General features: G+C 46.9%; 1 protein-coding gene and 1 pseudogene across 1 annotated transcript; one reads left to right on the forward strand and one right to left on the reverse strand.

Moving 5' to 3' along the window:
• Window positions 1-527: 527 nt before the first annotated feature.
• SRP68 (signal recognition particle 68) lies at window positions 528-27,570 on the reverse strand. Its single transcript, XM_016127521.2, has 16 exons — window positions 27,384-27,570; window positions 25,821-25,887; window positions 22,902-23,015; window positions 20,968-21,163; window positions 20,096-20,178; window positions 19,705-19,814; window positions 19,261-19,343; window positions 18,329-18,469; window positions 10,862-10,960; window positions 8,589-8,653; window positions 5,739-5,895; window positions 4,994-5,088; window positions 3,866-3,995; window positions 2,242-2,317; window positions 1,779-1,831; window positions 528-1,359 (listed from the first exon to the last, which is right to left on the reverse strand). The coding sequence occupies exons 1-16, from the start codon at window positions 27,553-27,555 to the stop codon at window positions 1,132-1,134; spliced, it is 1,869 nt and encodes a 622-aa protein (XP_015983007.2). The 5' UTR covers window positions 27,556-27,570; the 3' UTR covers window positions 528-1,131.
• LOC118604748 lies at window positions 20,544-20,662 on the forward strand (annotated as a pseudogene).

Consider the following 27,570-nt stretch of genomic DNA (forward strand, 5'->3'; position numbering starts at 1 on the left):
GCCGGACAGGAGGCACCGTGGTGCCCGCAACAGGGTTCCACCTTGAGATAATGTTCTCAGATCCTTTGCCGGCCCACCTCCTCGTCACACTGCTCTAGTTGGCTCCACGTCCGAGCTACACCTCAGCCGGCACCTTCCATGGATTCTCTTTCCTGTGGGACGAGTTTCCGCTTCCAAAGGGATTCAGAGGTTTTGGGTCCATCTCCTATTAAGTTGCTTTTACTCCTTGCTTCATTACATTGCTTTGGGACTTATTATTGATGCTATCATAGAAATTAAGAAAGAGTGACTAAGGAAAAAATAAAGGGGCAGGCGAGGAGGCTAATGAACGTGTAATGGCATCTGAAACTCACAGACTGAGGCCTCTCTAGAAACAGCGCCTCTGACACACTCTTATCTGGCATCAGACAGACCCATGCCGCCAGGAAGTCGGGATGCACCAGACATGACGGGATTGTGCAACGACGTGCCTGAGGAGAGAACTGGGACCAGTGTTCAGTGAGGGCATGTAAAAAACGGGCACAGTCTCCAGCATCTTTGCCTTTTAATATAAGATCTGTTTTCATCAATTCTGAGTATAACATATTTCTTCTAAAAATAGAGCTCTTTGCTTGTTCTGAAACTTCTGAACTTTCGCTTGGCAGTGAAGGGGGGAGGCTGACTGTCGCTCTGGGGGGACGTGGCCAGTGTTTCCTGGTCACGGACAAGCTTTCCAAGGGGTCGTAGATGCTCGCGGCGAGCAGGGAGCGTGTCTGAAGTCCACAGCACGGAAGAAACGCCGCGCAGCTTTCCGGGCGCTCGCGCTGCCCGCAGTGGCCCTCCTCCCCGAACTCGTTACGGACAGGAGGTGATCAATCACAGCTCGCACGGGCCCCGATGGCAGCGGCCCTCTCCCAGGAGGCACGGACAGAGGGACCCCGCACGTATCCACCAGAAGACAACAGGGTGCCCTCCTGGCACACCGGTTAAGAACGTGAGTGCACACACACAGACACAGGGACGCAGGGCTGAGGATGGTACACTCTCGCCCTGGGCCAACGCAGACCTGGATTTAATATCACGGACTTGCTGGAGTTTTCTCACAATACAGACCGAGTCAGAATCACCCCCTGCCCCCAAGGAAGAGCCTGGTTAGCTCCTGAATCCAAAGATGCCCTTGATGTACCCTGTGAGGCCACTCTTGGTCTTCTGCTCCAACTTGTCCTCGAGGGGTGGGAAAGCCACATGGTTGAGCGCCAGGTCAAAGAACAAAGGCTTGCAAGGGATGGGCTGGAATCCCGGAGGGAAGTGCACGAGGTTGGCTTGCTTGGTGACGAGGGAAGGGTCCAGGCAGAAGGTCTCAAACCGCTCGACCAGGGGCTGGAAGTCAAATCACAGGGTGTTAACCAGACTAACAGGGAAACATTCGCTACGTGCACAGCGCCCAGTCAGGGCCTGCACGAGCCATTCCACTCAACCCCCACAAATCCCTTACGACAGGCACCCCCATTTTATAGCTGAGAGTCAGTAAAAGTCAGAGGTTAAGAAAGGCATGGGCCGGGACTGGGGCACAGGCCTGCCAAACACCCACGGCAGAACCCCTCGCCGGAGCTGCTGCTCTGCGCAGCACCAGGCCCCTGGCCTTGTATTTGGGACCACCCGGATGGCGCCTAGCGCACCTCACACAGGCAGCTTTCACGGCTCTGAGCAGAAGGGAGGGTCCTCAGGTGTACCGTGAGTACACATTCCTGGCATTCTGAATCCTACTTTTTATTTCTCAAAAGCCAGAGCCCACTTACCTTACTGTCCTTGACTTGAGAGGAAGTCTCTGTTTGGTGGGAGTCACTTGCATCTGAAAGTTTCACAGGAATTCAGTAAGGAAAGAGACTGAGCACACTAGTCACAAATGACCCCTATCGTACACGTGGGCTCTAAATCCCTAAACAGGAAGTGCCGACCCGTGGGTGAGTGGGACCTTCCCGTCCCGGGCCTACCCACTACGAAGCCACACAGAGCGACGGACAGTAAACCCCAGAGCCGGCCCGGCTGCGGGGAAGACATGATTAGGGAGAAAGAACACTGTATAGTTTCTCTAAATTCGTCTACGCAATTGGATGTGTGAATGTGGCAGAGGTAATGGCAGGGAAAGATAAAACTCGTACAGATTAACCAAAACAACCCCTTTCAATCTGAAAAGAGTCGCGTGGGTGGGAAAGAAGAGGAATAGCAGGGAAGGGACATCTGGGGACGCAGGTGGCTCACCCAGGATCGCCGCCGCCTGCAGAGAGCACTTTTCCGACCTCACTTGCGTGATAAGCTCTTGCACGTCAGGCAGGTCCTGTAACGATTCGGAAAACATGTTCTCATGAGACCAGGGTCAGAGAAGCCCACTAAACTGACCTGAGTTAAGCAACCCCACCGATATTTCCATGGGATTTTAGGCTTTTTAAATGACTCTATAAAAACAAAACAAAACAAAAAACACTAGCCTGCTTCAAATGAGAACAGCTAAGCCATGGCTTAAGCAATAACACCTGGAAATAATACTAATAAATTTTCATACAGTAATTACTTTCTGTGCCCAGTGTTGTTCTGAGCCGTTTACATAATTGCTAATTCCACCTTCCTGATGATCCTGAGGTAGTCTGTACCCACTTTCGCAGATCAAACTGAAGAATAGGTCAAATAATGTCCCAGCGGCACCTCCAGGGGCTGTGGAGCTGGGACTCAAGACCCAGGCCGCTGGCTCAAGTGTGAGGCCATTTGAGGCCATTCTCTTGCTTCACCTCCTACGTGGCAAAATTCAGCGTGACCTGAGGTCTGCTTATGGCTGAATCCCTCACGCCTCTGTTCTGCGACACTCCCCCAACCTGCTGGCACCTTAGGCAGAACGGGCCTCCGCGAAGCGCCTTTCTCCTCCTGAGAAACCACTGTGCTGGTTTCCTCCACACCCGGGCGACACCCCGTGGGGATGCTGCCGCCGCCCTGGGCACCCCTCCCTCTGCCCACGCCCTCTGCTCCTTCTCCTCTCCCTGCATGTGCACTCGTACACGGGCTCCTGCAGGCAGGTCTGTGGCTGCGTCGGAACCACCGGGTCTCTGCAGGGCCCCCGGCCTCGCGCGCCGGCTACGGCTGCGTAAGGCACAGTGTTGTTACAAACCTCAGTTCACTTTTCTAAACAGTCTCCACTCGTTAAACAGATAGGATTCTTGGACCAGCCGGCGCTTTCAGAATCTCTCTGCACTGTCGCAGCAGGCCACAAGCTTAAAGGGCCAGCTGTCGCTCAATAATAAAACCAACCAAACCGACCCAGCCCTTGAGATCAGCAGGCAAGCTCTGACGCTCACCGGAACTGCCTGGGCGTCCTGCTAGCATGCCGATTTTGGCTCAGGAGGCCTGGGGTGGGCCTGAGAGTCTGCATTTCTAGCAAGTGCCCAAAAGCCGCTGTCGTTGGTCCAGGCGCACTGTGCAGAAAGGCTTCATCTCTGGTTCCCGATTTGGCTGCGTATTAGAATTGATGAGGGGCTTTAAAAAATCCCCGTGCTCATCCCGGAGCGCACATCGATAAGAACCAGAATCCCCGGGGATGGGACCCAGACATCCACCTTTTAAAAATCTTCCCAGGGGACTCCAACCTGTAGCCGAGTCTGAAAAAAGCACTGCAGGTCCATTCGAGCAGAGGACTGGCTGTCCTTCCCATCGCCCGCGTCCTCCTCAGGCCTAGAATGCGGCTGGGAGTTCCACAGCCTGCAGCTCTCGGCACTCGGGGACACACCACGTCCCACGGCTGGCCCGGTAGGACCAGCTTGAGAAGCGGCAACCCCTCCAGAGCCTCACTGCACAGCACCCCCTGCCCCCCGGAAACCAGGAGAGGCCCATGACTCACTTTCAGGCTGTTCTCGAAGGCGCCGGCATCGGAATTCGCTTCGCTGGCGTACTTCAGGACTCTGTCATACAGGACGAGGGCTTCGCTCCACTTCTTCACCAGCACGTAGGACTGAGCGATGAAGAAACACCTGACGGAGAAGGGGAAAGAGCCACCGCAGTCTAAAGCAGCGACCCAAGAGCGAGGCGTTCCCCGACGTTCGTGCTAAACTTTAAACTGGGAAACGGGGTTCTCAACCATAGGATCACTGCACAGGACACCGTGACATTCTCAGTGCCCTGGCCAGGCTGACCAGCAGGCTCCCCCTGCAGTCACAGGTGACAACACAGGTCCGGCGCTGACCCACTGTCTTTCGGTCACTGGTCGACTGCATGGAAGGCGCAGTTCCCAAAAGGCGCATGGAGGAAGGTGGGGACAGGCAGGGAGGAGGAATGTCGCCTGGCTCAGCCATAAATCCCACCCGCCTGGCGCCACCCACACACCCGCGTCACAACCGTTCAGCTCTGCCCACCTCTCTCTCAAAAACCAAACCCGAGAAATCTTCTCCTAACGGAAACTAGTCTACTGGGGTCAACGGAGCCTGGGGGCTGCTGGCCCAACGGGATGGAAGGGTCCATGGGAGCTGCGAGGGGCAACTCGGGTGCAGACGGGGCACTCTGGGCAGTCAGAGTGCTGGGGTGTGAGGGCTAAAAAGGGAGGTGCAATTACACACGCGGCTCCACTCTGCAATTCTGCCCACACTCATCTTGCTACACAGCTCACCTCCAAGCTACAAACAACATAAGCAGTTTAAAAGCAGGTTTAGCTTTCCTCAAACTCAGTGCAGGTTCTGCTAATAACTTTTCCTATGCTTGTCCATTTTCCACTGGGAAGGACAGCAGGGCAGAGACATTTATCGTGAGTGCATTCCAGGTCCCCCAACCTACTCAAGAGTAAACAAGGGACGATGGAAACCCGCAGCACAACCCGAGACTGCCGGGGATCACGTGGGGCTGACTGTTCTCTGACGAAGGGCAAGGTAACCGGCAGCCAGCCAGCGACCTAATCTTCTGGGAGACGGACGTGTTCCCAAGACTTACAGGACACTGGGGGGCAGTGGAGAGCCCCACCTGCCTCGTGAGACTGTACCTGTAAGCCTTGAACACCAGGGTCTTGAGGCCTATCTCTTTCTGGAAGGCTCTATCCTCCTCTAAGCCAGGAAGCTGGAGCAATTCCACCAGATTCTGCACAAAAATTGCAAAAAGAAAACTCATGAAGGGAGGGCCACAGAATGAGTTTCCGAAAGACGACCTCGTAGGAACAGACAAGCGTGAAAAGAGGGAGCCTGGGCTTGAAATAATGGGGAAAAGCCAGTGACAAGTAACTTGGGAACAGCCACACCTGGGGTCACCTTCACCCTGCTCTGTGAATCTGGAAGCCTACGTGTCCTTGCTGACTCAGCTCACAGCTCACCTCCTCGGGGCGGCTCAGCCGGAGGACACCTCTCTGGCTCTGCATGTTCATTTCGGGGTGGTCGCTCGTCTGGCGGCCACGCAGACCTGGGTCTGTGCGCACTGTCTCACACCTTGCTCACTGGCAGACTCCCAGTGGGCCGAGACAGTGTGGCCTTGGCCCCAGGATGCCCACACGCATGGAAGTATCCCACGCAGGCACAGCACTCGGAGCAAACCTGTGAGCCCGCCAGTCTGCACGGTGATACGCCTGAGCCCCGGGGACACAGACTGCTGCAGTGGTCCAAGAGCAGAGCCTCTCGCCTCGACCAAGACGCAGACAGCTTTCGACTGTCACGACCCTCCCGCTACGCAGTGCTAAGGTGCTGTGTGTGTGACACGCGTCAGGCCCGGCCCCCGCTCCCGCGGTCCTCGGGGGTCACCTGCAGGATGATGTCGTACAGCCGGATGAGGTCCTGCGGCCGGGGGGCGCGCTTGCTGTCGTCTTCCGGCTGCTGCTGCAGCAGGGCCCTCTGCAGACCTTTGGCCATGTTCTCGTTCCGCCTGATGGCCGTCGACAGCTTGATGTAGGTCAGGTAGCTGGAACGTAGCAAACGCCAGCCCAGGTTATGCTCACGGAAGCCGAGAGGAACACCAGCGCACGGGTAAAGACCAGCCTAGGGGAAGCGTGGCGGTGAGGGCGGCCCACGTGGCACAGCCATTTAGCCTGGTCCTCAAGGTCAAGGGGCCCTCCATTCTGGTGGCTGTTCAGTGACAAATTTGCAGGGGACCAGCATGAGACCTTATGACAAACTCTGATTTTAGCCTGAATTACAGCCTGTTTCTGAGAACCGCAGAGCTGCTGAGTGCAGAGAGAGTCCTAAAGACGAGCCCCGGACGGCGGCCAGGTCCTGGAGCGAGGCCCAGAGGACGGGCTGGCCCGCAGCGTGAGGACAGCGTGCGCGCAGCTGCTCCCACGCACGTGACGACCGTCTCTTGTCAGAAAGCAGAGAGGGGCAGTCTCTTTGGATGGTTCTGCATATTAAACGTGCATATACCGGAGACTATGCGTGGTGCCCGCTATTTTTACTGTACTGCCAGGCGAGACTTTAATATTTGGGGATAAAAACAGGGTGACTATTTACAAATCTGTTTGAGTGCTTAGGCCTCTAGATGCCTATGCTCCTCCAACAGAGACTGGCAGAATCCTGGCCAACGATACAAGAGAGGCCTCAGGATGGGGATGCAGGAATGGCCGAGGTCAGGGCCTTGGGAATGAACCAGGGGCTTAAAGGACTGTCAGGCTCCGAGTGCTGACCTCCTGGCCTTCTCCCTCCACTCAGCCTCCAGAACAAGCACAGCCTAGTGTATCCCGGGGGTCTGACCACCCCGAGCAAAACTCCAGGTCACTAGACACTTAAGGAAAAACTCTAACAAGACAGAAGCAGCTGAAACTGAGAAGGGAAAAAAAGCAACTTGGAAGAACCAGACTTTGCAGGGAGAGGAAAGCTTCGGGAAACCATTATTAATAACCCCAGAGAAATGAGAGAAGCCTTTGTGATCACGACATTAGAATGAGATGCTGCATTTTTAAAATAATATGCAAAGAACACAAATAAACTCTTAGAAATGAGAATGGTAGCAGAAACGAGAAAGCCCACAGAAGAGCTGGATGGGAGAGAGGAAAGGGTCAGGGCCGAGAGCGGAGCAGGCGGGAGGGGGCTGCTGTGGAAAGTGGCACAAAACGCCTAAGTCCGAAAAATCAACTGGCAACACACGTCATTTAGGGACATGAAGGTAAATAATGAAAGTTTGTTAAAAGAATCAGAAGTGGCTGCTTCTGAGAAACGGGAGAGGAGGTCATGAGGTGGATTTTCTTAAAGCTCTGAAGAACAATCGGACTCTCAACACAAAGCAGCTATTAGTCACAAGGAGTATAGGAAGTTATATGCGTCTTTACATTTTGTTAAGATACAAGAGCTATCAATTCCGGATTCGCCAAAGGAGACCTCGGGATCCCCACTGAAATCCACGATCCTGACGTTCGCTAGGTCTGATGGTGCAAGACGGACCCAAGGGCAAGCGGGTGCACAGTCTGAAAGTTCGGAGCCTCGCTGACGCTCTCAGGTCTTCCCAGGGCTAGGAAGTTGGGTCAACTCCTGACTCTGTGACTGTGAACCACAGTCACGCCCCTTAACCTCCTGGAGCCTATCCTCATAGGGCTGGTGAAATACGGGACGTCTCAGGGCCTTTCCTGCTCCATGCCCCATCTGAGTCATTCAGGCAATTCGAGCTGGAGTTCGCATAATATCAAGTTCCCTAAGAATGGAGATTAAGATAAAGAAAGGAGTTTTTGTGGTTTTCCTTTTACAAAAAGGGAGGGAGCAGGGGGATGGCTAAAAACATTGCTGGGGTTCACTAAAAAGTTATAAATAGTGACTAAAAAATTAAAATTCAAGGTCACGTGGAGGAGAGAACCCGATGAGAAGTGGTGTTTTCCCAACTGATCTTATTTCTCCTCAAGAAGTTCCAAAATGTCGCTCTTCCTTCTTTCTGCTGTGAAACAAATGATCCACTTTTTTAAAAAAGCCAAACTTGACGAAGTGATTTAGAAACGTATGTAAAAGAGCAATGGAACAGAAGCGGCGAAGGTACGCGCGAGGAAAACCCCGGTGGGGCGGGCCCTCTACCAGACGCCACGACGTCCGAAACGACCGGAAAGCACTGGGCCACTGCACGCGCAGACAACCCGGGGGCGCAGAGGAGTCCAGAAAGAGTATGCGGGAGGAAGCGGGGTGCGCGGCCGACGGAGCTGGCACTGCGGGCCCGCGGGGCAGGGACGGAACGGCCAGTAAACTGTACCAGAACAATCCACTGTCCTCACAGAAAAGGGTGAGGAGCCTTACCTCACTCAAATACACTTCAGCTGGAATTCGACTCAAGTTTAAATGGAACTTAAATGCTAGAGGGACAGCGTGAAACATTCAGAACTCAGAGGAGAACCTCAGGAGCTTGCCAGGGACAGCTCAGCTCTAGAGGGCGGGGAATCGACCCAGGCGGGGAGCTTCAAGGTCTCTGGTTGTATTCCAGTGCTCATGCGGTATAAGAATTTTAAATTATGTGTTAAAATTCCCAAATGCAGTATATACACTCTTATGTGATGAAATGTGTACAGATACGTTAGTATACTTTAGTATATACTACACATTGAAATACACACAAACATCACATATGCTCTTGTTCCAATGATATATTTCACAATGTTTATAAAGCAAAATATTCACAGCACTTACCTGTGCAGGTACTGAAGATTAGACACCTTCCCCGACTCTCCCTCGAGGGTGTAATCTCTCTGTTTCTGCACACAGTGAAAAAGGTAAAGATAAAACAGCTGACTCTGCCCTTGGCTCCGACAGCCTCGCTCAGCGGCACCCTGGAAGGGGTCCCCAGGTAGCAAAGATCTACTGGACATATTCTAGAAAGACAGGATCACTTGGCTGCCACTGGCACCCAAAAACCGGACTAAGAGCGTTCAGAGTGACGGCCAGCAAGGCCTTCTGGCCGCTGCTCCTGTTCCCAGCGGCCGGGCCCGAAGCATGAACAGCAGACGCTCCGCAGTCCACGGAGCCACTTTGGGGTCTGTGCTTCAGGTCCAAGCTGCACCCTCCCGCCATGAGCAATTGCCTTCCGTGGCTGGCTGAACAACAGCCCCCTAAAGACGTCCACATCAAAGCTCCGGGACCTGTGAGGCTGTCCTCATACACGGTGAGAGACCGTGCAAATGTGGCAAAGCCCAGGGGCTCTTGGTCAGCCTAGACTCTCCGGTAGGCCCGGGGTAATCACAGGCTCCGCAAAAGAGGCAGACGGGAGAGTCGGAGATGGCGGCTGAAGCAGCGCTCTGGGAGGAGAGAGGATGGTACGCTGCTGGCTGTGGACACGGAGCAGGGCGCCGGGCGCCGAGAAATGCAGGTGGCTTCCGGAAGCCAGCAAACGCATTCTCTGGAATACCAGCCATGACTTCTCCCCAGGTTCCCCTTGAGCTTCCAAAAGGAATGCAGTCCTGGGAACCTCAGACTCCCCACTGCCAGAACTGTTAATATACCCCGGTGTCACCACATTCTGTGAGGTGTCCCCATGACTGCTATGCACTCAAGGTGAGCGATGGAGGCTGGGGCTCTGCAGGCACCTGTTAAGTGGATGAGGGGAACTCTAACATACAGAGGCGACTGAATGGGGAAAGGCAACAGGTGAGTGCAGCCTAACGAACCTTCACTGAACATTTTATACCCGAGGTACCGTGGCGGATGCTGAGGAAAACACGTGGTTGCTTTTAAGGTGCTCATAATCTTGAAAATGTAACAAGAAAGTAAATATAAAACAATACACAAAATGTTAAGACAATTCTTAACTATTAGACAAAAATTTTGGCTGCAAGTATGAGCTACTTAGAAAGTGGAGAGATCTCTGTGGGGGAGGATGGGTAGTCGGCTTCTCAGGGATGGTGAGCTGTGAGCTGCTGGACCTTGCAAAACAGGTAAGGTCTGGGCTGGTGACAAGGGAGAGAAAGGGTAAGCCGGGTGTGAGGGAAAAGAGAACGGTGTCAGGAATGCACGGAGTGGGAAAGGCACGTCAAGGCGGTGAGGACAACAGCTGGAGGCGGGGGACTCAGAGCAGAGCAAGTACAGAGCGGGGAATGGAGGCTGGGCGCAGACGGGGAAGGCCAGGACGCCGGCTCAAGGAGTCCGACTGAATCTGCTAGACCAGTGGTCTCTAAAGGAGGGTGCACACAACCCAGAGCGTGAGTGTAAGGAGAAAACTAGAACTTCTATTTATGTTAACCTCATTTCTAAAAACTCTATTTTAATGCATTTTATACATCACAAATCAGCTGAGTAATAAGCTACATAATTTACAAATAAACACATCAGAGGTAAATGTTCAGTTTCACTTAGGGGGTGCATGGTCACAGAAGTTTGGAGTCCACTGCTCTAGACCCAGAGGAATCACCGGGCTTTTCATAATCAGACAATGCAATGGGACCAAGCAAGATTCGATCCATGCTCCTGGGGAACTGAACCAAGACCATGGCAGGACAAGCCATGAGGCTGGGAACGAGTCCAGTCATCAAGTAAAAGGCTAACTAACGACAACAGGAGGCGTGGACGAGCAGCGAGAGAAACTACAAAGGGAGAACAGAGTGGTGAAGGAAAGAAAGAGCCAAAAAGGGTTCTGAGGCGTTCGAGCCCAAATGCCTAAGTGACATCACGGTGACTTTATTAGAAACAGGGAGCCCTGCAGGAGTGTACCTGGAGGTATGAATTTCAGACCAAAGGCTTAACAGGTAACATGGGAAACCATTAGGAAAAATAGGACAGAGAAAAAACAAATTTCTCAACCTGATGGAGCCCAGAGGCTTTTGTTGTTTGTTAGCCAATCACCACATCTAAAAAGAACAGTGGCTAAGAGTCAATGCACTTGGACCACGGGGATCCCACCCGGGAATGACACACGCAGACCCAGGACCTCAGCACAGAGCAGGAGCTGGCGGCCGAGCTGACGGTCCCACCTGATCGGGCTTGAGCTCCTCCCGCACGGCCTGGATGGCGTCCCGACACTCGCTGAGCATGGACTCAAACAGACGCTCCTTGGTTTCTTCACTTTCAGCCTGAACAAAGGCAGAAACAGTAAAAACCTCTTTAGAGTGAGCCGCAGCATTCTGACGGGAGACAGGCGTGGCAGTGCTTGACCCCCCCCAGCACACGGCCACCCGCCCGACCGAAACGCGCCCCGAATCAGGGACCACTGCAGTCGTTACCATTCTCCAGCAGGTAAGATTTCCCTTACAGTCTCACTCGTTATTTGTATAGAAATGGGAATTTTCTACGTATACAAATAAAGTGAACATACTGAAAAAGTGTCTGTGTAACTATCTCAAACTGTCCGGCAATCGATGCTTCAGAATTTTCCCTATCAGAGAACTTCCTACTGTTTTCCTCTGAAGCCTCTACCTGTGCTCAGGACCCGCCCCGGCACCCTTTGAGGGGCCTCGCAGACTAGATCTGGGGCGCCGCTACCCCACGCTGGAGCACAGCTCCCCAGAAGTTTCTTTTCCTTTTTCCCTCTGGAACAAACTGTCTTAAATCCTACTGTATGCCAGCGAATCACCCTACAAACGTGACCCAACAGACTTGCAGCTACGAGGACCACCTCTAATCAACGCCCAATCAGAAATACGTTCTCTAAACAGCATCCCAGGTTCTCTTCCCCACAGACATCCTGCACTCGGATATTCTGCAGGCCTCCGCTGAGGACATACTTAGGGCAGACAAGGTTGACGAGCACTCAGTGACAGCCTTTGCACAAGCACAGGGCGTCGCCCTCGGCGAGCCAGCTGGGATAAAGGAAAGGTGATTCATTAACTGACTACCTGCCACACCACGTTATCATCCTAAAGAATCTGACTGCGCAGGTGAGCATGGACAAAAAGCAGAGAGGAGATGGACCTGAGTTACCGGCAGGCCCACTGCGACATGAAAACGTCAACATTCCTTTACTTCACCTGACTTTCCACAGAAACCAACATCCAACCTGCTCTCCTGACACTCGACTGACCCCTGAGAAAGTCCAAAACAAAACCCAGTACTGCCCACTCCTTTCAGATGGTTGATGGAAGTTTAAAGAAAAACCTTTTTTCTCTTAAGAACTCTTATGTTTTTCCTAGTTTTCAGTGTGGGAAAAAAAAAACTTCCTTGTGAATTACATAATATAAATCAAACATGCTTTTCTATTTATAAGTCACTTGACTTTCTTGTTCCCTAACTTAGGAACAAATCAGGGGCGCAGTCATTCAACGAGTCTACAAAGGCAAACAGGGCCGCCATTAGCTCAGTGAAACCTCGAGCAGCACTGCCCAGCGGAGCATCCGTGACGACAGAAATGCTCTCATTACCCGCTGCATACGTGCGGCTCCGGAGCACTTGGAAATGCTAATGAATTTAAATTTAGCCATGTGTTCAAGTGGCTACTATACTGGACAGTGTGGCTCTAGAGAAACACACTTCATGCAGGATACTGTTAAGCACCTCAAATTAGCAAGATGCTTCGTAATCACTTACGCGAACTCGCTGGCCAATTTCTCAAAGCACAAATCCCGCGGAGCGGGGCAGCCGCTTCGGCTTCACAACTGGAATAAGCCGCGTGAATGCGCTCGGCACCAACCGTGCACACACACGTCGTGAGCAGGCAGGATGAACTCCCGCGCTAGCTGACACCGTGCGGCCCCGCAAATCCGCCACCAACACCCTCTGAGAGACGCGTGGGGTTCAGCGGCTGGGGCCGTGGCGTGGAAGGAGGAGCGGGCGACCTTGGTCTGCCAGCTCCCCAGCTCGTCTGCTTCCCTACGGGGACGGACGGCGCGGCTTGAGAATATGAAGATGCTGCTGGCCCACTCTGCTGCCACGTGTGACCCTGGTTCCCTGCGATGAGGGGACCCCTGCGTCGAGGCGCGAACACAGTCCAACCTTCCCACTGCTGCCACACGACGCCAAGTTCCACTGGGAATCTTACGAAAGTCTGAAACCTCAGTGAAGGAAAAGTCTCTCTGACGCCAGCCACACCACACAGTGACTCAGAGACCATGACTCTGAGCAGAACTTCACATGATCCTCCCTGGACTGGGCAACGGGAAGTCTTAGCCGTCTTCTGCTACTTACTCTCCTATTCTACAAACCTACCTTGGAAGCTAAGGGAATCCTGTAAGGACAATGGAACAAGAGGCGAGATGTCCCGGTACCTGCTCGCAGGCCTCCCAAGTCTGCCCTCGACATCACCAACAGGGAACGCGTCCCCAACACAAGCAGCAAGATCCCCGCGTAAGAACTGTTTTCTGCCAGCCCTTCCTCCTGGTGTGCCCACGACACAGGGAATCTTAGGACCAGAAGGACTGTGTTACTCAGATCTAATAAATATATTCTACATCAGTTTTTATAAAAGTTCAAACATCCCAGGATGTGGGCTTCAGGCCACATCTCAAGGCTGGCTGGTACAGAGAACGACCAGCTGCCGCGTGTTCTGAGGTCGAGACCCCGGCTATGAAAACCAGAGGTTCCAGATTGTTTTCACTTGTCTACAAAAACTGTTGGAAGATGGTGATGTGACTAAGGAGACAAACACGGCGAGTCTGACCACATTCTCCACCACACCCAGAGGAGGACCAAGGCGATGTGAACCGAGCCTCACCCAGCCCACTGAGGTCTAGAAAAACACACATGGAAACCTGGTAAAGGGAGATACAAGCCTCACTTCTTAAGAACAGGTTTTTTTAAAGAGAGAAGGATAAACATTAAAATATTAACTGTAAGTTGAGGATAAGAATGATCGAACCTCCAGATATTTTAAAACCTGCCCATCCCCTCTCAAAACAGCTACAAAACATCCTTGCAAAGCAACCAGTGACAATTTAGGGGTGACCAAGTATTAATAAAAGCAAAAGAGAAAGAAATTATAAAGGAAGACAATATAAAGACGTGAAGACTTAAAGCCTGCCTAAAGAGACTAAGGATTCTACAACTGGATTTTGGCAGCTGATTCATCCTCAGCTCTAGTCTTTTCAGTCTAATATTTTATCTCCCTGAATTATTTCTTCATTCCATGCTTTTCAATATTGAAAGTCATAAAACTCTTGACGAACAAGCAATAAGCTGGGGCCATCAAATTCTTGCATTCCACCTCCTGGAGGATGGCAAATACCAACACCTGGCAGGGCAGCGACATGAGGAGCCCGTGTCTCGAAGGCAGAGGCCCCGGTTTCCAGGGCAGAGAACTCAGCACGACAACAGGAACTGGAAAGCTGGGCGAGGCCCATGGTGGAGCGAGCGGGGTCATCTGACAGTGCCACTTGGGGCAAGTGGTTCTTCTTGAAACTAATCTCAAATGACTGAAGGGTATCTTCCATACTTAATAACCCACGGGTCACTCACTTCAATAGGCATTTGACAGCTACAATGCCAGACCTGACATCTAAGGATTTAAGTAAACTTTAACACTGTGCTTATTTTATTTACTAGCTAGATTTAGTATACGTACGATAGGACATTACAGGCTAAATTGTTTTGTAGGTTAAAACCCTATGAGGACTCCCTGGAATTCCTACAGATTTTTGATAGACATCTTTTACATCTACTGTATAATTTAAAGATCTCTGATACTCAGAAGTAAACTTAATGTATTATAAATGCATCGAAAACCAGAAATAATTTAAATTTACTGCACCTAGCACATTAACCAGGTACTTAACAGATCTATAGATCCTATAAACATTAAAGTGATAAAGTAATATCATAAACTTATGTCGATAAATTCAACAATTTACATAAACTTAATAATTCCTTTTTAAAATAAAATTCATTCAAACTGACACCAAAAAAACCCCAGAAAATCTGAATAGCACTTTAAGTTATAAAGGAATTATACTTGCTTAAAACAAGCAAAAACAAATTTTAAAAATCTTCCCACAAATATTATGTTGTACACCTGAAACTGACATATCAATTATATCCCCTCGCAAAACCAAACAAAAAACTTTCCCACAAAGAAACTCCAGTCCCAATAATTTCACTGGTGAATTATAATAAACATTTAAGGAAATAAAAATACAGACATTACATAAATAGAGGAGGAACATCTCCAAACTTGTTTTATGAAGTGTACATAACCCTAAAAGTAAACCTTGGAAGACATTACAAGAAAGAAAATTATAGGCCACTATTCCTCATGAAAACAGATGCAAAATTCTTAAAGCATTAACAAGTCAAATCCAGCAATACATAAAAAACACAATATATCATAACCAAGTGTGGTTATCCCAGATATACAATGTTGGCTTAACGTGAAAATTCATCAATGTAATTTACTATGTTAACAGGCTTCAAATATTCTTCCCTCCTCAGTTTTTATCTTTCCAGACTGAAAGATCTGAAATTGTCCTCACGGTTCCTTTCAATCTTGGTTTCGCACACCTTTCAAACCCTCCACTGTATCTTGTGGAAGAACAATTAAAAACCCATACAATATTCCTATTGTACCTGCACATCACAAGTTTCACTGGTACTTTAGGAAAAGCCTTACAATAGGTTTCCTAATGACAAATGGGACCGAGGAGCAGCTACATTTAGCACTGAAAGCCTGCAGCAGCTGGGGCAGGAAACCTTGGCTGCTGATCTTGACTTTCCCTCAACATAAAATCTTGGCCCATCACTCCGGGGACCTGTGTAAACTATGTCCAGTGTGAAGGGCTCTTAACTCTTTTGTGCAGAAGCACTTTTAAGTTTTAATTTAATAACTGAAACAAAGTACTACAAGGAGGATACTGGGCTTAAATGAATGCTGGAGAGCTTTAAAAATGTGATTGCAACACAAAACAGCATCACCTTCATTATTGAGTTTTTATATTATTCCAAAGAGCAGTTCATTGAAGAATTGTTTTCGTCTTAATGAGGCCCTTAAATACCTCTACAAAACACAGCACGTGAGGAAAAACCTCAAACTAACAAATACATTGACATTCTTTTGCTCTCCCTCTACCTGACTTTTCTGGGCACCTGCTTTAAAATAAACATCTTTTGCATTAAATAGAGATTGGAAATTCTTAATCTCAGTAACTTTATTCAATCAAAAAGACATCTATATATGTTTTTCAATCTATGTGGTATTCTCATTTATTCTACAGGAGTAACTCAAAATATGGAAAAATCCACGTATAAAGAGTCACTGATCACTGTTTATAGTGCTTAAAAACTGTATGACATGCAAATGCCCAGGAACAGATGTGCCTGGATTACACAGCGTTTTCACAACACGCCTGCCATCACCTGTGTGTGTCAGAGACAGCGATGAACCAGGACACGTGTGACTGCGAATGCGCAGGCTGGGGACGGGGTGACAGCGCAGACCGCGCAGCTGTGCTGGCCTGGCTGACTGCATTTTTTATCTAGTCAAGGTTGGAATAATGTCGGTTTTTTCTTGCCAATATTAACACAATTCTGGCCATTCCTGAACTGCCTTAGAAGGGATGGCTATGACCTTGGTATCCAGAAGTCAACCTTTTAACTACCCTAAAACTCAAGTTTGAGAGGGATCCTTTTGAAAATGACTGGTTGCCAAGGACTACTTGTTTCAATTAAGTGTCTGCTTAGCTAAGTCTCTCTCAGGGGCCCAGGACTCTGCTGGTATGCTTTATTAAGTGAAATTACAGTTAACTACTTATCAAAGCCAAATAAAATGATCCCGTCACTGGCCTTCCTGTTGAATCTAACAGGATACGTGGAAAGGTCGAGGAACACGAGCTCTGGGTAAAAGGGCTCTGCCTTCCATCAGGTATACGGCTGTGGGTCAGTTAAACAGTCTCCGAGACCAGTTTCCCACATGCAAAACATGAGCGTCACCCACTCCACAGGGTTAAAAAGATAAAACGTAAGAGCAGCGTATCTGGGACATTAAAGGGGATCATTGCCCTCTTTTGCTCATGTCTGTGGTATCTCCATCCAGGTGACCACCAGGTATTTAAAAAGTTTTGTGAAATGATGTGGAAGAACATGAAAAATACTTACAAACATGTTAATATAAATAGGTTACAAAATCACAGCTCAGTATAATTCCAACAAGTTAAAACATACATAACATCTCACGAATACAAAAAAGACCAAAAGGAAATACACTGTTTTCCTTTTTAATACATTGCAGTGTCAATGAAGGTATATGGGAAGTGAGACTACAGGTGGATCTCTTACAAACATTCGTATTTTCTAAACTGTAAGCTGAATAACGTTTAAAATGTAATAAATAGTTAACTTTTTTTGTCCTTCATCTGATATGTCTACGGCCCCATCCTCAAGATGCCCCTAGTTAATCTGCCCCTGTGGGCCTCCTCACAACCCCTATTCTAGCCAGAATTCCTGCCTCACTGTCACTGATGGCAGTTATTTTCCAGCATGTATCATTTTAAAACCTAAAAAATAACCCAATCACATAATATAAATGGCTGCCACCACAGCCCTAGTCCAGAGGAGATATTGCCATACTACAGCGCTAACGAAATGCTCTCAAAAAAGTTTCTTGGCCTTTTAGTTTAAGAGGAAAAAAACTCAGCTTTCTGGCATTATTCTAGTCATCTGTACTTTAAGCAAATAAAAGGGCATTGAGAGGGGCAGTACACAACAGAGCAAAGGCACAAAGAAATTCAATTGTTAAAAGCTACCCCCAACTCAAAACAGCTATTCAGAACACGTCGTTGAAAGTTTGGATGCTGAAAACAACTCATCTGCACAACTAACAAAGCACCCCTAAATGCAAATTATTCAGGGTGCAACAGCTTACTGAGGAGACTCATGACACACCACTGGTCCCTGGAGAGGCTGTAGACACACTCTGCAGCCTGGCACTTTTTTAGATGCTCTTAGTCTCATATGGAGAAGTTCTAAAAAGTGTCCTAATCACTGTCTACTCCGTACAAAACAAGACCACCAGGACCTCTCATCTTTTGGAACTCCACTGTTCAAAGCTACGAACAGGTGACAATTATGTCAGTCGGCAGCATCAAACGGTACAGCTCTGCATGGATATTATGCATGTACCGCACATCAAATGTATTCTGGATTAGCTAGGCTCTCTTTAAAAGGCCAGAAACAAGAGGTGGCTAGGACAAGAGGCCAGAGACACATGAGGGACAAGACAATGAAGCTGCTGCAGCACCCGCTGGGCTGAAAGGTACCTTTACCTTCCGCTAGCTGCTTCCTGCTCCCATTTTTATGTTGATCACTGTCCTGTCAACTTCTTAAACATCAGAACTCTTCTATAAACTCAGCTTTTAAAATAATTTTGTTCAAGGGGGTGCATCTTGAAACTGTTACAAAGTCCCCAACAATATTAAGATTCATTTTTGTTTTAAGATAAATGAACACCAACGAAATACTCTACCTCTTAAACAAGAACCACCTTCAGACACATGCAGAAGACAGAACAGGTGCTTCCTCCTCACCTGGGCAATGGCTGCTTCGTTATCAGCCAACCCCAACAGAAAGATCCGCACTCTGTCGATCTTCACCGGCACCGCTCTCCCTCTCCACTCCACTTCGCTCATGGTCGCTGCCTGTTTGGCTCGAGTCTGAGTGATCAATGCCTGGAAAACAGTTTTAAAAGGTCAGCCACGTTTTAACTGTGGATATGAGTGACCAAGGTAAAATGAGTGGAAATTACGTCTCTTCTATAACCAACATATTAACATTTTACAGAGTACGCACAAATTTATATTTAAGTTCCTCCTTGGCATAACACATCCTAGCTTAAAGAAACTCAAATCTTAAAAAGACATAACAGAAAGTTAAAAACACCAACACTAGCTTTGCTAAGTATGTAAAAAGAAAAGTATATCTATATATATCACAGGCGGAAATTCCACTTTTAGGAATTTATCCTAAGGAAACAACTAAGAACACGTACAAAAACTGGAGACGTAGATATTCATGGTAATACTGTTTACCATGTAATCGGTAATAGTGAAGTGATCAAATAAAGCAGACTTCAATGGAGTCCACACAGCCATCAAAAGACAACGACGTGGAAATGTGTTTACTGAAGTGGAAAAACTGCATGTGACAATATAGTTTAAAAGAATGTTACTACACAGTGCATAGTTAGTGGTTATCTCTGGGTGATAATCCGTATGATTCTATTTTTCCTCCATCTTTTGTAATTCCTATTTTTTCTATGAGGCTATATTACTTAGAAAATAAATGTAACATGGTAAAACAAAAAAAGTTAAATATTTAAAAATACTAAATGAAAAAGTTTTTTGTTAAAAATACAGACGGAGATATAAATACGCATATACTCAGAGCAACTATATTGGATGGAGTACTTCTTTTTCTGGACGTTTTCAAAGACTTCACAAAAATGTACATACAAGATTACCTCCAATTTTTCAGCCAGGAGACCCTCGGTGCCCCCAGACCTCAATCGCATCTGCATGAGTTCATTGATGGCTGACTGGTCCCCTGAGAAAGAGACAGAAAAAAATGAGCGGCAAATCCTCCAGGGTCTGGTCTGCTCTCTCAAGTACCAGGTTCAGCTTGGGACTTGAAAGAGCTCCGCCCTCGACAGACGCTGCAGTGGACCCCAGCCCCTGTACGAAGCTTGCAGGGGGTACAGAAGACGGCATGATAGGAACGACGGCAAAGGAACTGCCTTCTGTGATTTGGAGCAGGGCTGACTTCGACAGTTCTACCTTTTCCATCGACCAAAACCCATGTCAAGAAGGATGCAAGGGAAAGGGCAGAAAGTCACGTAATTCTCTAGGCTCCCTGAGATGGACCACCACCAGGCAACCCGACGACGCTCAAGGCGGTCCCTGCTCACCAATGTTATATGCGCAGTAGCGGATGTTGGGCGAGATCTCTTCCACACGCTGGTTGTACAGCACGGCCTGCTCTTCTGTGAAAGCACTGGCGAGCTTCTCGTAGATTGTTCTGTGAGGAAAGAAACACCAGGTTTCAGGGCAGGGGAAGCCTTATTTTAAGAAAATGGACTCACAAGGAACACAGTGGCTAAAAACAAAATATGGAACTTTGAGGGCCTCCACCAGCTACCAGAACTGGTATGTTTTCAGGATGAAAGGGAATAATCGACATTCCTATTGGGAAGAAAAACAAGGAACCTGTACTTTCACTGAAACAACCATCGGTTGATCTGCAGCTTGAACTTTATCTAGACTCAAAACTGGCCAAAGCTTTTAGGTCGGAAAACTTACTTGCATTTGTTAAAAGCCTCAATGGCAGCTTTCCACTCTTGATGTTCAAAACGCAGCATTCCCGCGAGGTAAGCTGTGTAAGCCTGGAAGACGACAGGAAAAGAGAAACTGCTTCAACGCCCGAGAACCAGGGTTACAGCTCCATCTCCTCTACTAGCTTTGAGGTTGGATATCAAGGGCACAGACATACACAGGTTGATTTTAAGAGAAAGAAACTTTTCACTAATAAAATGTGACACATAGGTAACTTGTTATGATTCATTTACCTCCCAGGACAGAACTTCAAAAAAAGGAAATTTGTTTTCTTCATTTGACTTAACAACCAGCTTTGGGGCTATAACATAAGTATCAGAAGTTGAATATACACTTGCAATATCTTATCTCTTCTTAAAAATTCATTAAAAAAATTATTTTGTGAACTCTCCTAGATATGAGACACAAGCTTTCTGTCTATGGCCATGCCACCCTGAACAAGCCCAATCCCGTCTGATCTCGGAAGCTAAGCAGGGTCGGGCCTGGTTAGGACTTGGATGGGAGACCACCTAGGAAGACTAGGCACTGTAGGTATAAAAAATAAGGCATTGTAAGCTGACAGGCCCTTGCAATCTGTGAGGTCAACCAAGTTTTGCCTAGCCTAAAAAAAATATGATGCAAGCTTTCCATGTATTAAAAGGAACATGAGCTTTCTTTAAAAGTTAGAACTGATTATTAAAAAACAAAAGCTCAAAAAGCAGAGGCTAACTTCACCTTGAAAAAGCAAGATCAGGTTTTTTCTTCTCCTACATCAGAAACTCTTTTCTGTTTAACTATATTGTTTTAAAGTCACGTCTCTCATCTCTACAATAAAGCAAGGCTGACGTTAAGACACTGACCTGAGCCTCTAACTTGGTCTTGGCATCCACGCGATTGCTCTCACACAAGCGTTCCAATTCCTCTGCATGCTTCACAGCTTTCCGTAGGCGAGACAACAGGTGGAACCGTTTTCGGGGTTCAGTGTTGGCTTCCTGTTTGAGCTGCATGGCATAGCTCCAGGCTCTTTCAGCATCCATCAGAACCAGAAGCAAATATCTAAACCAGAGAGAAAGAGCGAGCTGAAGGATAAAGGCCAGGAGCATGAGACTCAGGCATTTGCAGCACCAGCTCTGGCCTCTCAACTTCTCTCCATAGCTCCCTGGCTCTCTTCCTAGCTATTCTTCCTGTGACATCGACCAAGATCCCAAATCTGCATCTCTGATCCTGCACGTCAGGTTTTAACTGCCCACCGGACACATGTCACTGAAAAGCCTTTTCTACCTCGAACCTGGCAAACCTGACTGACCCCTCCCAATTTTAGCAAACAGAGTTAGTCCACGCGGTATGGCCTCACCTTTGAATCAACACTTCCCTCATCCCGACCCAACTAGAAACCTGGGCCTCAAGCAGCAATACACTGAAGTGGTTAAGAACAAGGCTCTGGAGTCTGGGTTGGAATCTCAGTGCCAGCATCACTCAGTAGCTGTGTGACTTTGGGCAAAGTACTAACCTGTGTCTTGCTCTCCCATCAGTAACACACATAACACACTCAAGATCAGAGCCTGGCACTTACTAAGTGCTAACTAAGTTACCTACTTTATTACTACTACGTGAATCTTTGTTTAAACTACCGCCTTGACGAATCTTCTTTAAATGTCAGCTTAATCGCATCTTTCCAAAATAAAGGACCTTGCCATCATTAGAGACTCTTCATAACTCAATCGCACCAGATTCAATCAACACATCCTGCCCCACCCCATCGTGGTCTCAGTGGTCTAGGTGCTGACTGTCTCCACACCGCGAGCTCCCAGCCTCTTCAGCGCCTGAGCAGAGGGTAACGACAGTCCAGAGCATGGAGTGCATTCACGGACACCATGGCATGATGTTTCCCTTGAGACAGAATGTTCTTTCACAAATCCTTCACAGTCTGGCCTCCTGCATGCAGGCCTCCTGGCTTCCCTTGGGGGTTCGAACACTCCAGCGAACCCCCAAGCTAAACTCTCCCTTCCAAAATTTCAGAACTTTTAAGAGTAAATGACATGGTAGTTTCACTATCTCATAGCGCTGTTTTGTACTTGACCAACATCTCTCAGTAAGAGGTTCAAGATCCACACCTCCCCAAGTCTTCTATACTCAGTCCTGGCCACAAATGAGACGGGGGAACAGCAAACATTTTTTTTGTAAAGGGCCCAATAGTAACTATTTCAGACTTTGCAGAACACATGCTCTCTGTCACCGTTACTGTTCTCACGGCACAAAAGCAGCTGGAGGAACGGCACAGCCGTGCTCCGGAAGAACTTAATTTACAAAACAGGTGGTAGGAGGGCCAACTTGGCCCCCAGGCCGTGGTTTGAGGAACTGACCTAGAGACGATCTATGCGTATTGCTGGACAGACTAACCCCTCAGCTGACATTCGGCATGGCAACACTCAGCACTGAACACGGTACTCTTCTGGATAATTTACACACAGCCAGATTTCACTTAAGATATACTGATTTAAGTAAGCACTTATAGACATTGAAATCTGCATTCTAGAAACCTTACCCAATAACTGATTAGATTCTAATCGCTGACTTTGACATTCACCACCCCACAGTTCTTAAATAAGCTATTGAGCCTCTTTGAGCCTCAGTTTCCTCATCTTATAATACAGGAATAGTAAAAATGTTCACTTCGCAGAGCTGCTAAAAGTCACATGAGATAAAGAGTTTGGCAAAATGTGTGGCACATTATAATTACTTAACAAACGTATTAGCAAAAAGTATTCGGCAACTACAGCTGAGCCGTCAGTACCTGTTATCGGTCAGAAGATCTTCAGTTACTTTTTTCCCTGTGAATTTGTGTCTGTTCCCCATCTTGAAGTTAAGCGTTTTCCGGAGCCGTCTCTGTCTGCGGGAACAGTAGCCCCTGTAAGAGACCATAAACAAAAATCATTCAGCGGAGCTGACAGCCCTTCCAACGGCAAATTCTACAATAAGGTCAAAGGTCTGAGGTGTTCTACTGAGGTTTACATCACCCTACGAACGTTCACTAACCTAAAGCCTGCAGGGCAGTACGACTGGTAACTGGAGCTAGAGGACATGGTACGCATTCTCAAAGAACCCGCACTTTGGCTGGGATCATGCAGGTAAAATGGCAACCAAGAAAACAAGGCAAATGTCAAACTGAATGTAAAGGACACGAGTAACCTTTCTCTTCTCGTTAACAGCACTTCACTGGAGTGGACTTAAGGGTGGGCTTTGAAAAAATGAGTGGGAGCCTCTTGTGCCAAACCTCCCTTCTGTGCTCATGGAGCTCTTTATTCTTACTTCTATTTTAGCACAGGGCATTACGAATCCGTTTTTACATGTCTATCACACTAACATATACTGCTTCGGTGCAAAGAGATTTTACTTTCAAATGTCTTAGCACAGTGCCTAGCATATAGATGTTCAATAAATGTATTTTGACCAAATTAGTGTAAAAATACATATAAAATTTTACCAATCCTTTATCGAATATAATTTACAATACAAAATGATATTTAAATGATACTTTAGCACCTTAGTCTTAAAGCTACCAGGGCATAGGTTATTAAAAAAAAAATAGTCTGAAAAGAGAAATAAAGAAAAAAAATCTGAGAGAAACTCAATTCATAACTTCTGCTTTATCACTTACCCTTTTATATAAAAATCAAATTGAACACTCATACATTATGGGAAAAATACAAATTGGTAAGAATTTTCTGGCAATATGGATATATTTATTAAGATGTCCTTGTTTGTGGAAAATACACATTATTCTGGGGCAACCAGCATTAAGTAGGCAAGCTACTTGCCATGGTTCAGGGAAAAAAATGTAACTTGCAGTGTACCTGCAAATTTTCTGCAAGTCTGAGATTATTTCAAACAGGAAAAAAAAAGTAAACACATTTTTTAAAAAGTTAGGAAAAACTGAATAGACAGTACTTTTATATTGCTTAATATCATTACATAAAATGAGACTGAAGAATTTTTGCTGATTTGGTTAGGTGGGATAATAGCATTGTACGTTTTTCAAAAGTCTTATTTGTTGGATACAAACTGAAGTATAGATGCGTGAAACAGTATGATGTCTAGACGTGGCTTTAAAATAATTCACCAAAAACATGCCACACAGACCATATCCCTGCTGGCAAGGACGCGCCCAATCGCAGCTCTCACACATTGGCAGTGATGCAAACTGGCACAATGATTTTGGAAAACTGCTTGACAACACATTAAGACTGAACATAAGCATATTCTATAGTATTCCACTCCCAGGTATATATCAAATAGAAACAAATACTTCCTTCCACCAAGATATATAAGAATGTTGACAGCAGTATTATTTCTAAAAGCCCCATGGGAAACTGGCCAAGTGCCCAGCAACAGTACAGTACAGGAAAATACACTATAGTATATTCATGAAAGAGAATACAATGTAGTAATGAGAATTAAAGAACTACAACTGTGAGAATAAAAGAACTAAAACTACGAAACAATATGGAGGCATTTAAAACAACGCTGCAAAAAGGCACTCACAAAAGCGTATATGCTATGTGGTGCTATGTAGATACATTTCAAAAATAAGCAAACATAACCTAAGGTGTTAGAAATCGTGACTGCAGTGACCCTTGGGGAGGAAGGGTTTGTGATTAGAAGGAGCAAAAGGGAGACTTTCGGGATGCTGGTAATGTTCTGTCTTTTAATCTGGGTCCTGGTTACAGGTTGTGAGAAACTGATCAATTTCTGTACCCTTCTTCGCATGTAAGTAATACTTCAATAAAATGGTAAAAAAAAAAATTTCTTCCATAAAATGTTTTTAAAAGAGGGGGGAAGAGATGCAACAAAAAGAGCAGAAAGTTAACCACTGTGATGAAATGTGTGACGGTTTCGTTGTACTATCATGTCTACGATTGTTTTGGGAAATTTCCTTAATAATTAAAAAAAAAAAATCAAGTCATACAGTCTCCTGTTTAAAACTCGTTTGCGGCTTCCTCCGCACCCCCAGAACATGGGCGCGAGCGTCCCTGGCCCACGGGCCCTCACGGCCTGGTCCAGCCTGCTTCTCCCGCTCCATTCCCACCAGTCCCACCTCGTTCACTCTGCCCCAGTGCTGCCGCCCCTTCACCACGCGGCTGATTCCTGGGTCTCTGAAATGCAGTGTTTCAGCAGTGACTTTAAAAAATCAGGTAGTCAAAGCCTATACCTACAATATAGAAATGGTCGGACACTTCTGCTTTCAAAGTATTGAACTGTATGTTATACATTAAGCATCTACTCTATTTTTTAACAGTCACATTAAATTTGTTTTCCAACTTGACGGCTGTTATAAAAGTTTACTAGTAAATTATGACAAAAACACCCCTTTGTAGGATGTTTAAAACACCGAAAAGCTTTGCATTTTACCAAGAGTCTACAATATAATTAGGTTAAAAAAAATGATTGCCACCAACTGCTTATTAATTTCAGCAGAAGCCTCCAAGGTATCCACAACATTGTGTGGCAAAATGGATACAAAGGTTTGCTCCTTTAACTCATCATAAAAATTTAAATTTGAAAATTAAGTTGCTTTTGAGGACTCGATCTATGTTCAGAGCTAGATGCCTTAAGTTCACTTTCTGATACAGGAAAGTAAGTAGGACATGAACAGAGGCAAACCAAGTTTGAAATTTCCAGAATGACTTCCACACATCTTGCACATGATACTAACCTGTACCTCTGAAAATCTCCATGCCGTAAACCATGCTGCTGCTGAGATTCCTTAATAATCTGAAGAACTAGAGCCGAGATTAAGGAAAAGCTTACAATGGAAAGAATCCAAATAAATCAAAACATGTCCCCAGTAGTCTATATCTGTATCAAACCGCAGCACATTAACTATTTCTGAAATACATAGATTAACCGGTGAAACCTCCTGTAACCACTTTCGATAGCTATCTTGTTTTAGGATGGTTAAGCATATGGAAAAGCCGATTGACTGAACTGTTACTACTTTAAAAATTAAAAAAGAGAACATTATCAGCCATTAAGGCTACTGAAACCTAACAACTTAAATAAAGCGGTTGGATTCTGAATGCTGACTGTAACGGCTGGTTCCCACTGATTTGCACCTGGAAAAGGTCATAAGTATATCACTCCTCTATTTGCACAACCTCTTACATCTGCCAAATCCAACTTTCCTTAACAGCTGTGACGCTGCATGAGCCTACGGTTAGCACATGTCAACCAAACTAGGCCATAGTTGGCAAATATTGAAGTTTTTCTTTTAAAAGAAACAGCCCTGACCAAACTCTCCTTTTCGAGAATCTTAAAATATTTTGAGATTATGTACCAAACTTTAGTAAGTCCAATGACCTTTATCTACAATTTTAGTTTTAAAGATTCCTCAGTGCTTCTCTATGAGTGTATTTTAAAATTCTGAATAATAAAAGGACTTTAAATAACTAAAAGGGGACAAGGATTTATAAGGTTTGTAATAAAATCAGGGCATTCTAACATCCATTTAGAACTATACCACCAGTACAAAAAGTAAAACGCCAATCCCCTGAAAACTTAAGACGTTAAGATGTTAAGCTAAACGTTTTATTTCAGAAATTCAGCTATTTTCTCCATTTGTTATTTCCTTTCAAAAACCCACATGCTAGTGTCATGAGCACTCTACTGTGATTACACTGATGAAAACTAGAAACCAATTCCTCCAGTTCATCTGAACAACTCTCAACAGATTTATAAAGTTATACATGCGATTTTAAAAAGCTACGCTGACTTATATTCGAAAGGAGCAACAAGCTTTTCCTCGGAGCAGTCAATCTTCGCCTTCACTCCCAGAACATCAAACTGTAATTTTACTACCCATTCTCCGACGGCAAACGGCTGTCAGACAAAAGTACTAAGCCAGGACGTCAGGAGTGCTGCTTCCTTTCCCCAGTTTAGTGGCTCAAGGTGCCAGAAGCTCCCCGGGGTGGCCAAAGTGTCCTCCACGTCACCAGCCCATCAACTGAGCAACAGCCAGGAAAACTGCAGAAATCTGCCCAATATCCCGGTGCCTCCCGAAAGCAAAGGACGTTCCCCACCCTGGAAGACGAAGGCGAACTACAGATCCGGTCAAACTACAGACCCTGAAGCTCTGAGTGTGTCAAAAAGTAAGGGCGAGAGCAACTGCAACCCTCGGCCTCTCCTGCCCAGACGTGCGGGCACCCGCTGCCTCTCCCGCCCCCGGCCCGCCAGAGCGACACGTAGTCATTGCGAGTTAGGCCCTATTATTCTAGGATACTCTCCAAACTCAGGCTATCCCCGAATTCTTTGTTTGCCTTCGATCCGGCGGATGGCCGTTCGTTTTCTTTATTTTCCTCTCCTCCAGCACCGCGTCCGCCGCCGCCGCCGCCGCCGCTGCCCCCGCCGCTGCCGCTGCCGCCGCCTCCAGGAACCTGTTTCTCGGCAGCCATCTTGCCCCTCAGCCG

Source organism: Rousettus aegyptiacus, unplaced genomic scaffold (genome assembly GCF_014176215.1).
Source record: "Rousettus aegyptiacus isolate mRouAeg1 unplaced genomic scaffold, mRouAeg1.p scaffold_m13_p_6, whole genome shotgun sequence".
In the NCBI taxonomy this organism is placed as follows: Eukaryota; Metazoa; Chordata; class Mammalia; order Chiroptera; family Pteropodidae; genus Rousettus; species Rousettus aegyptiacus.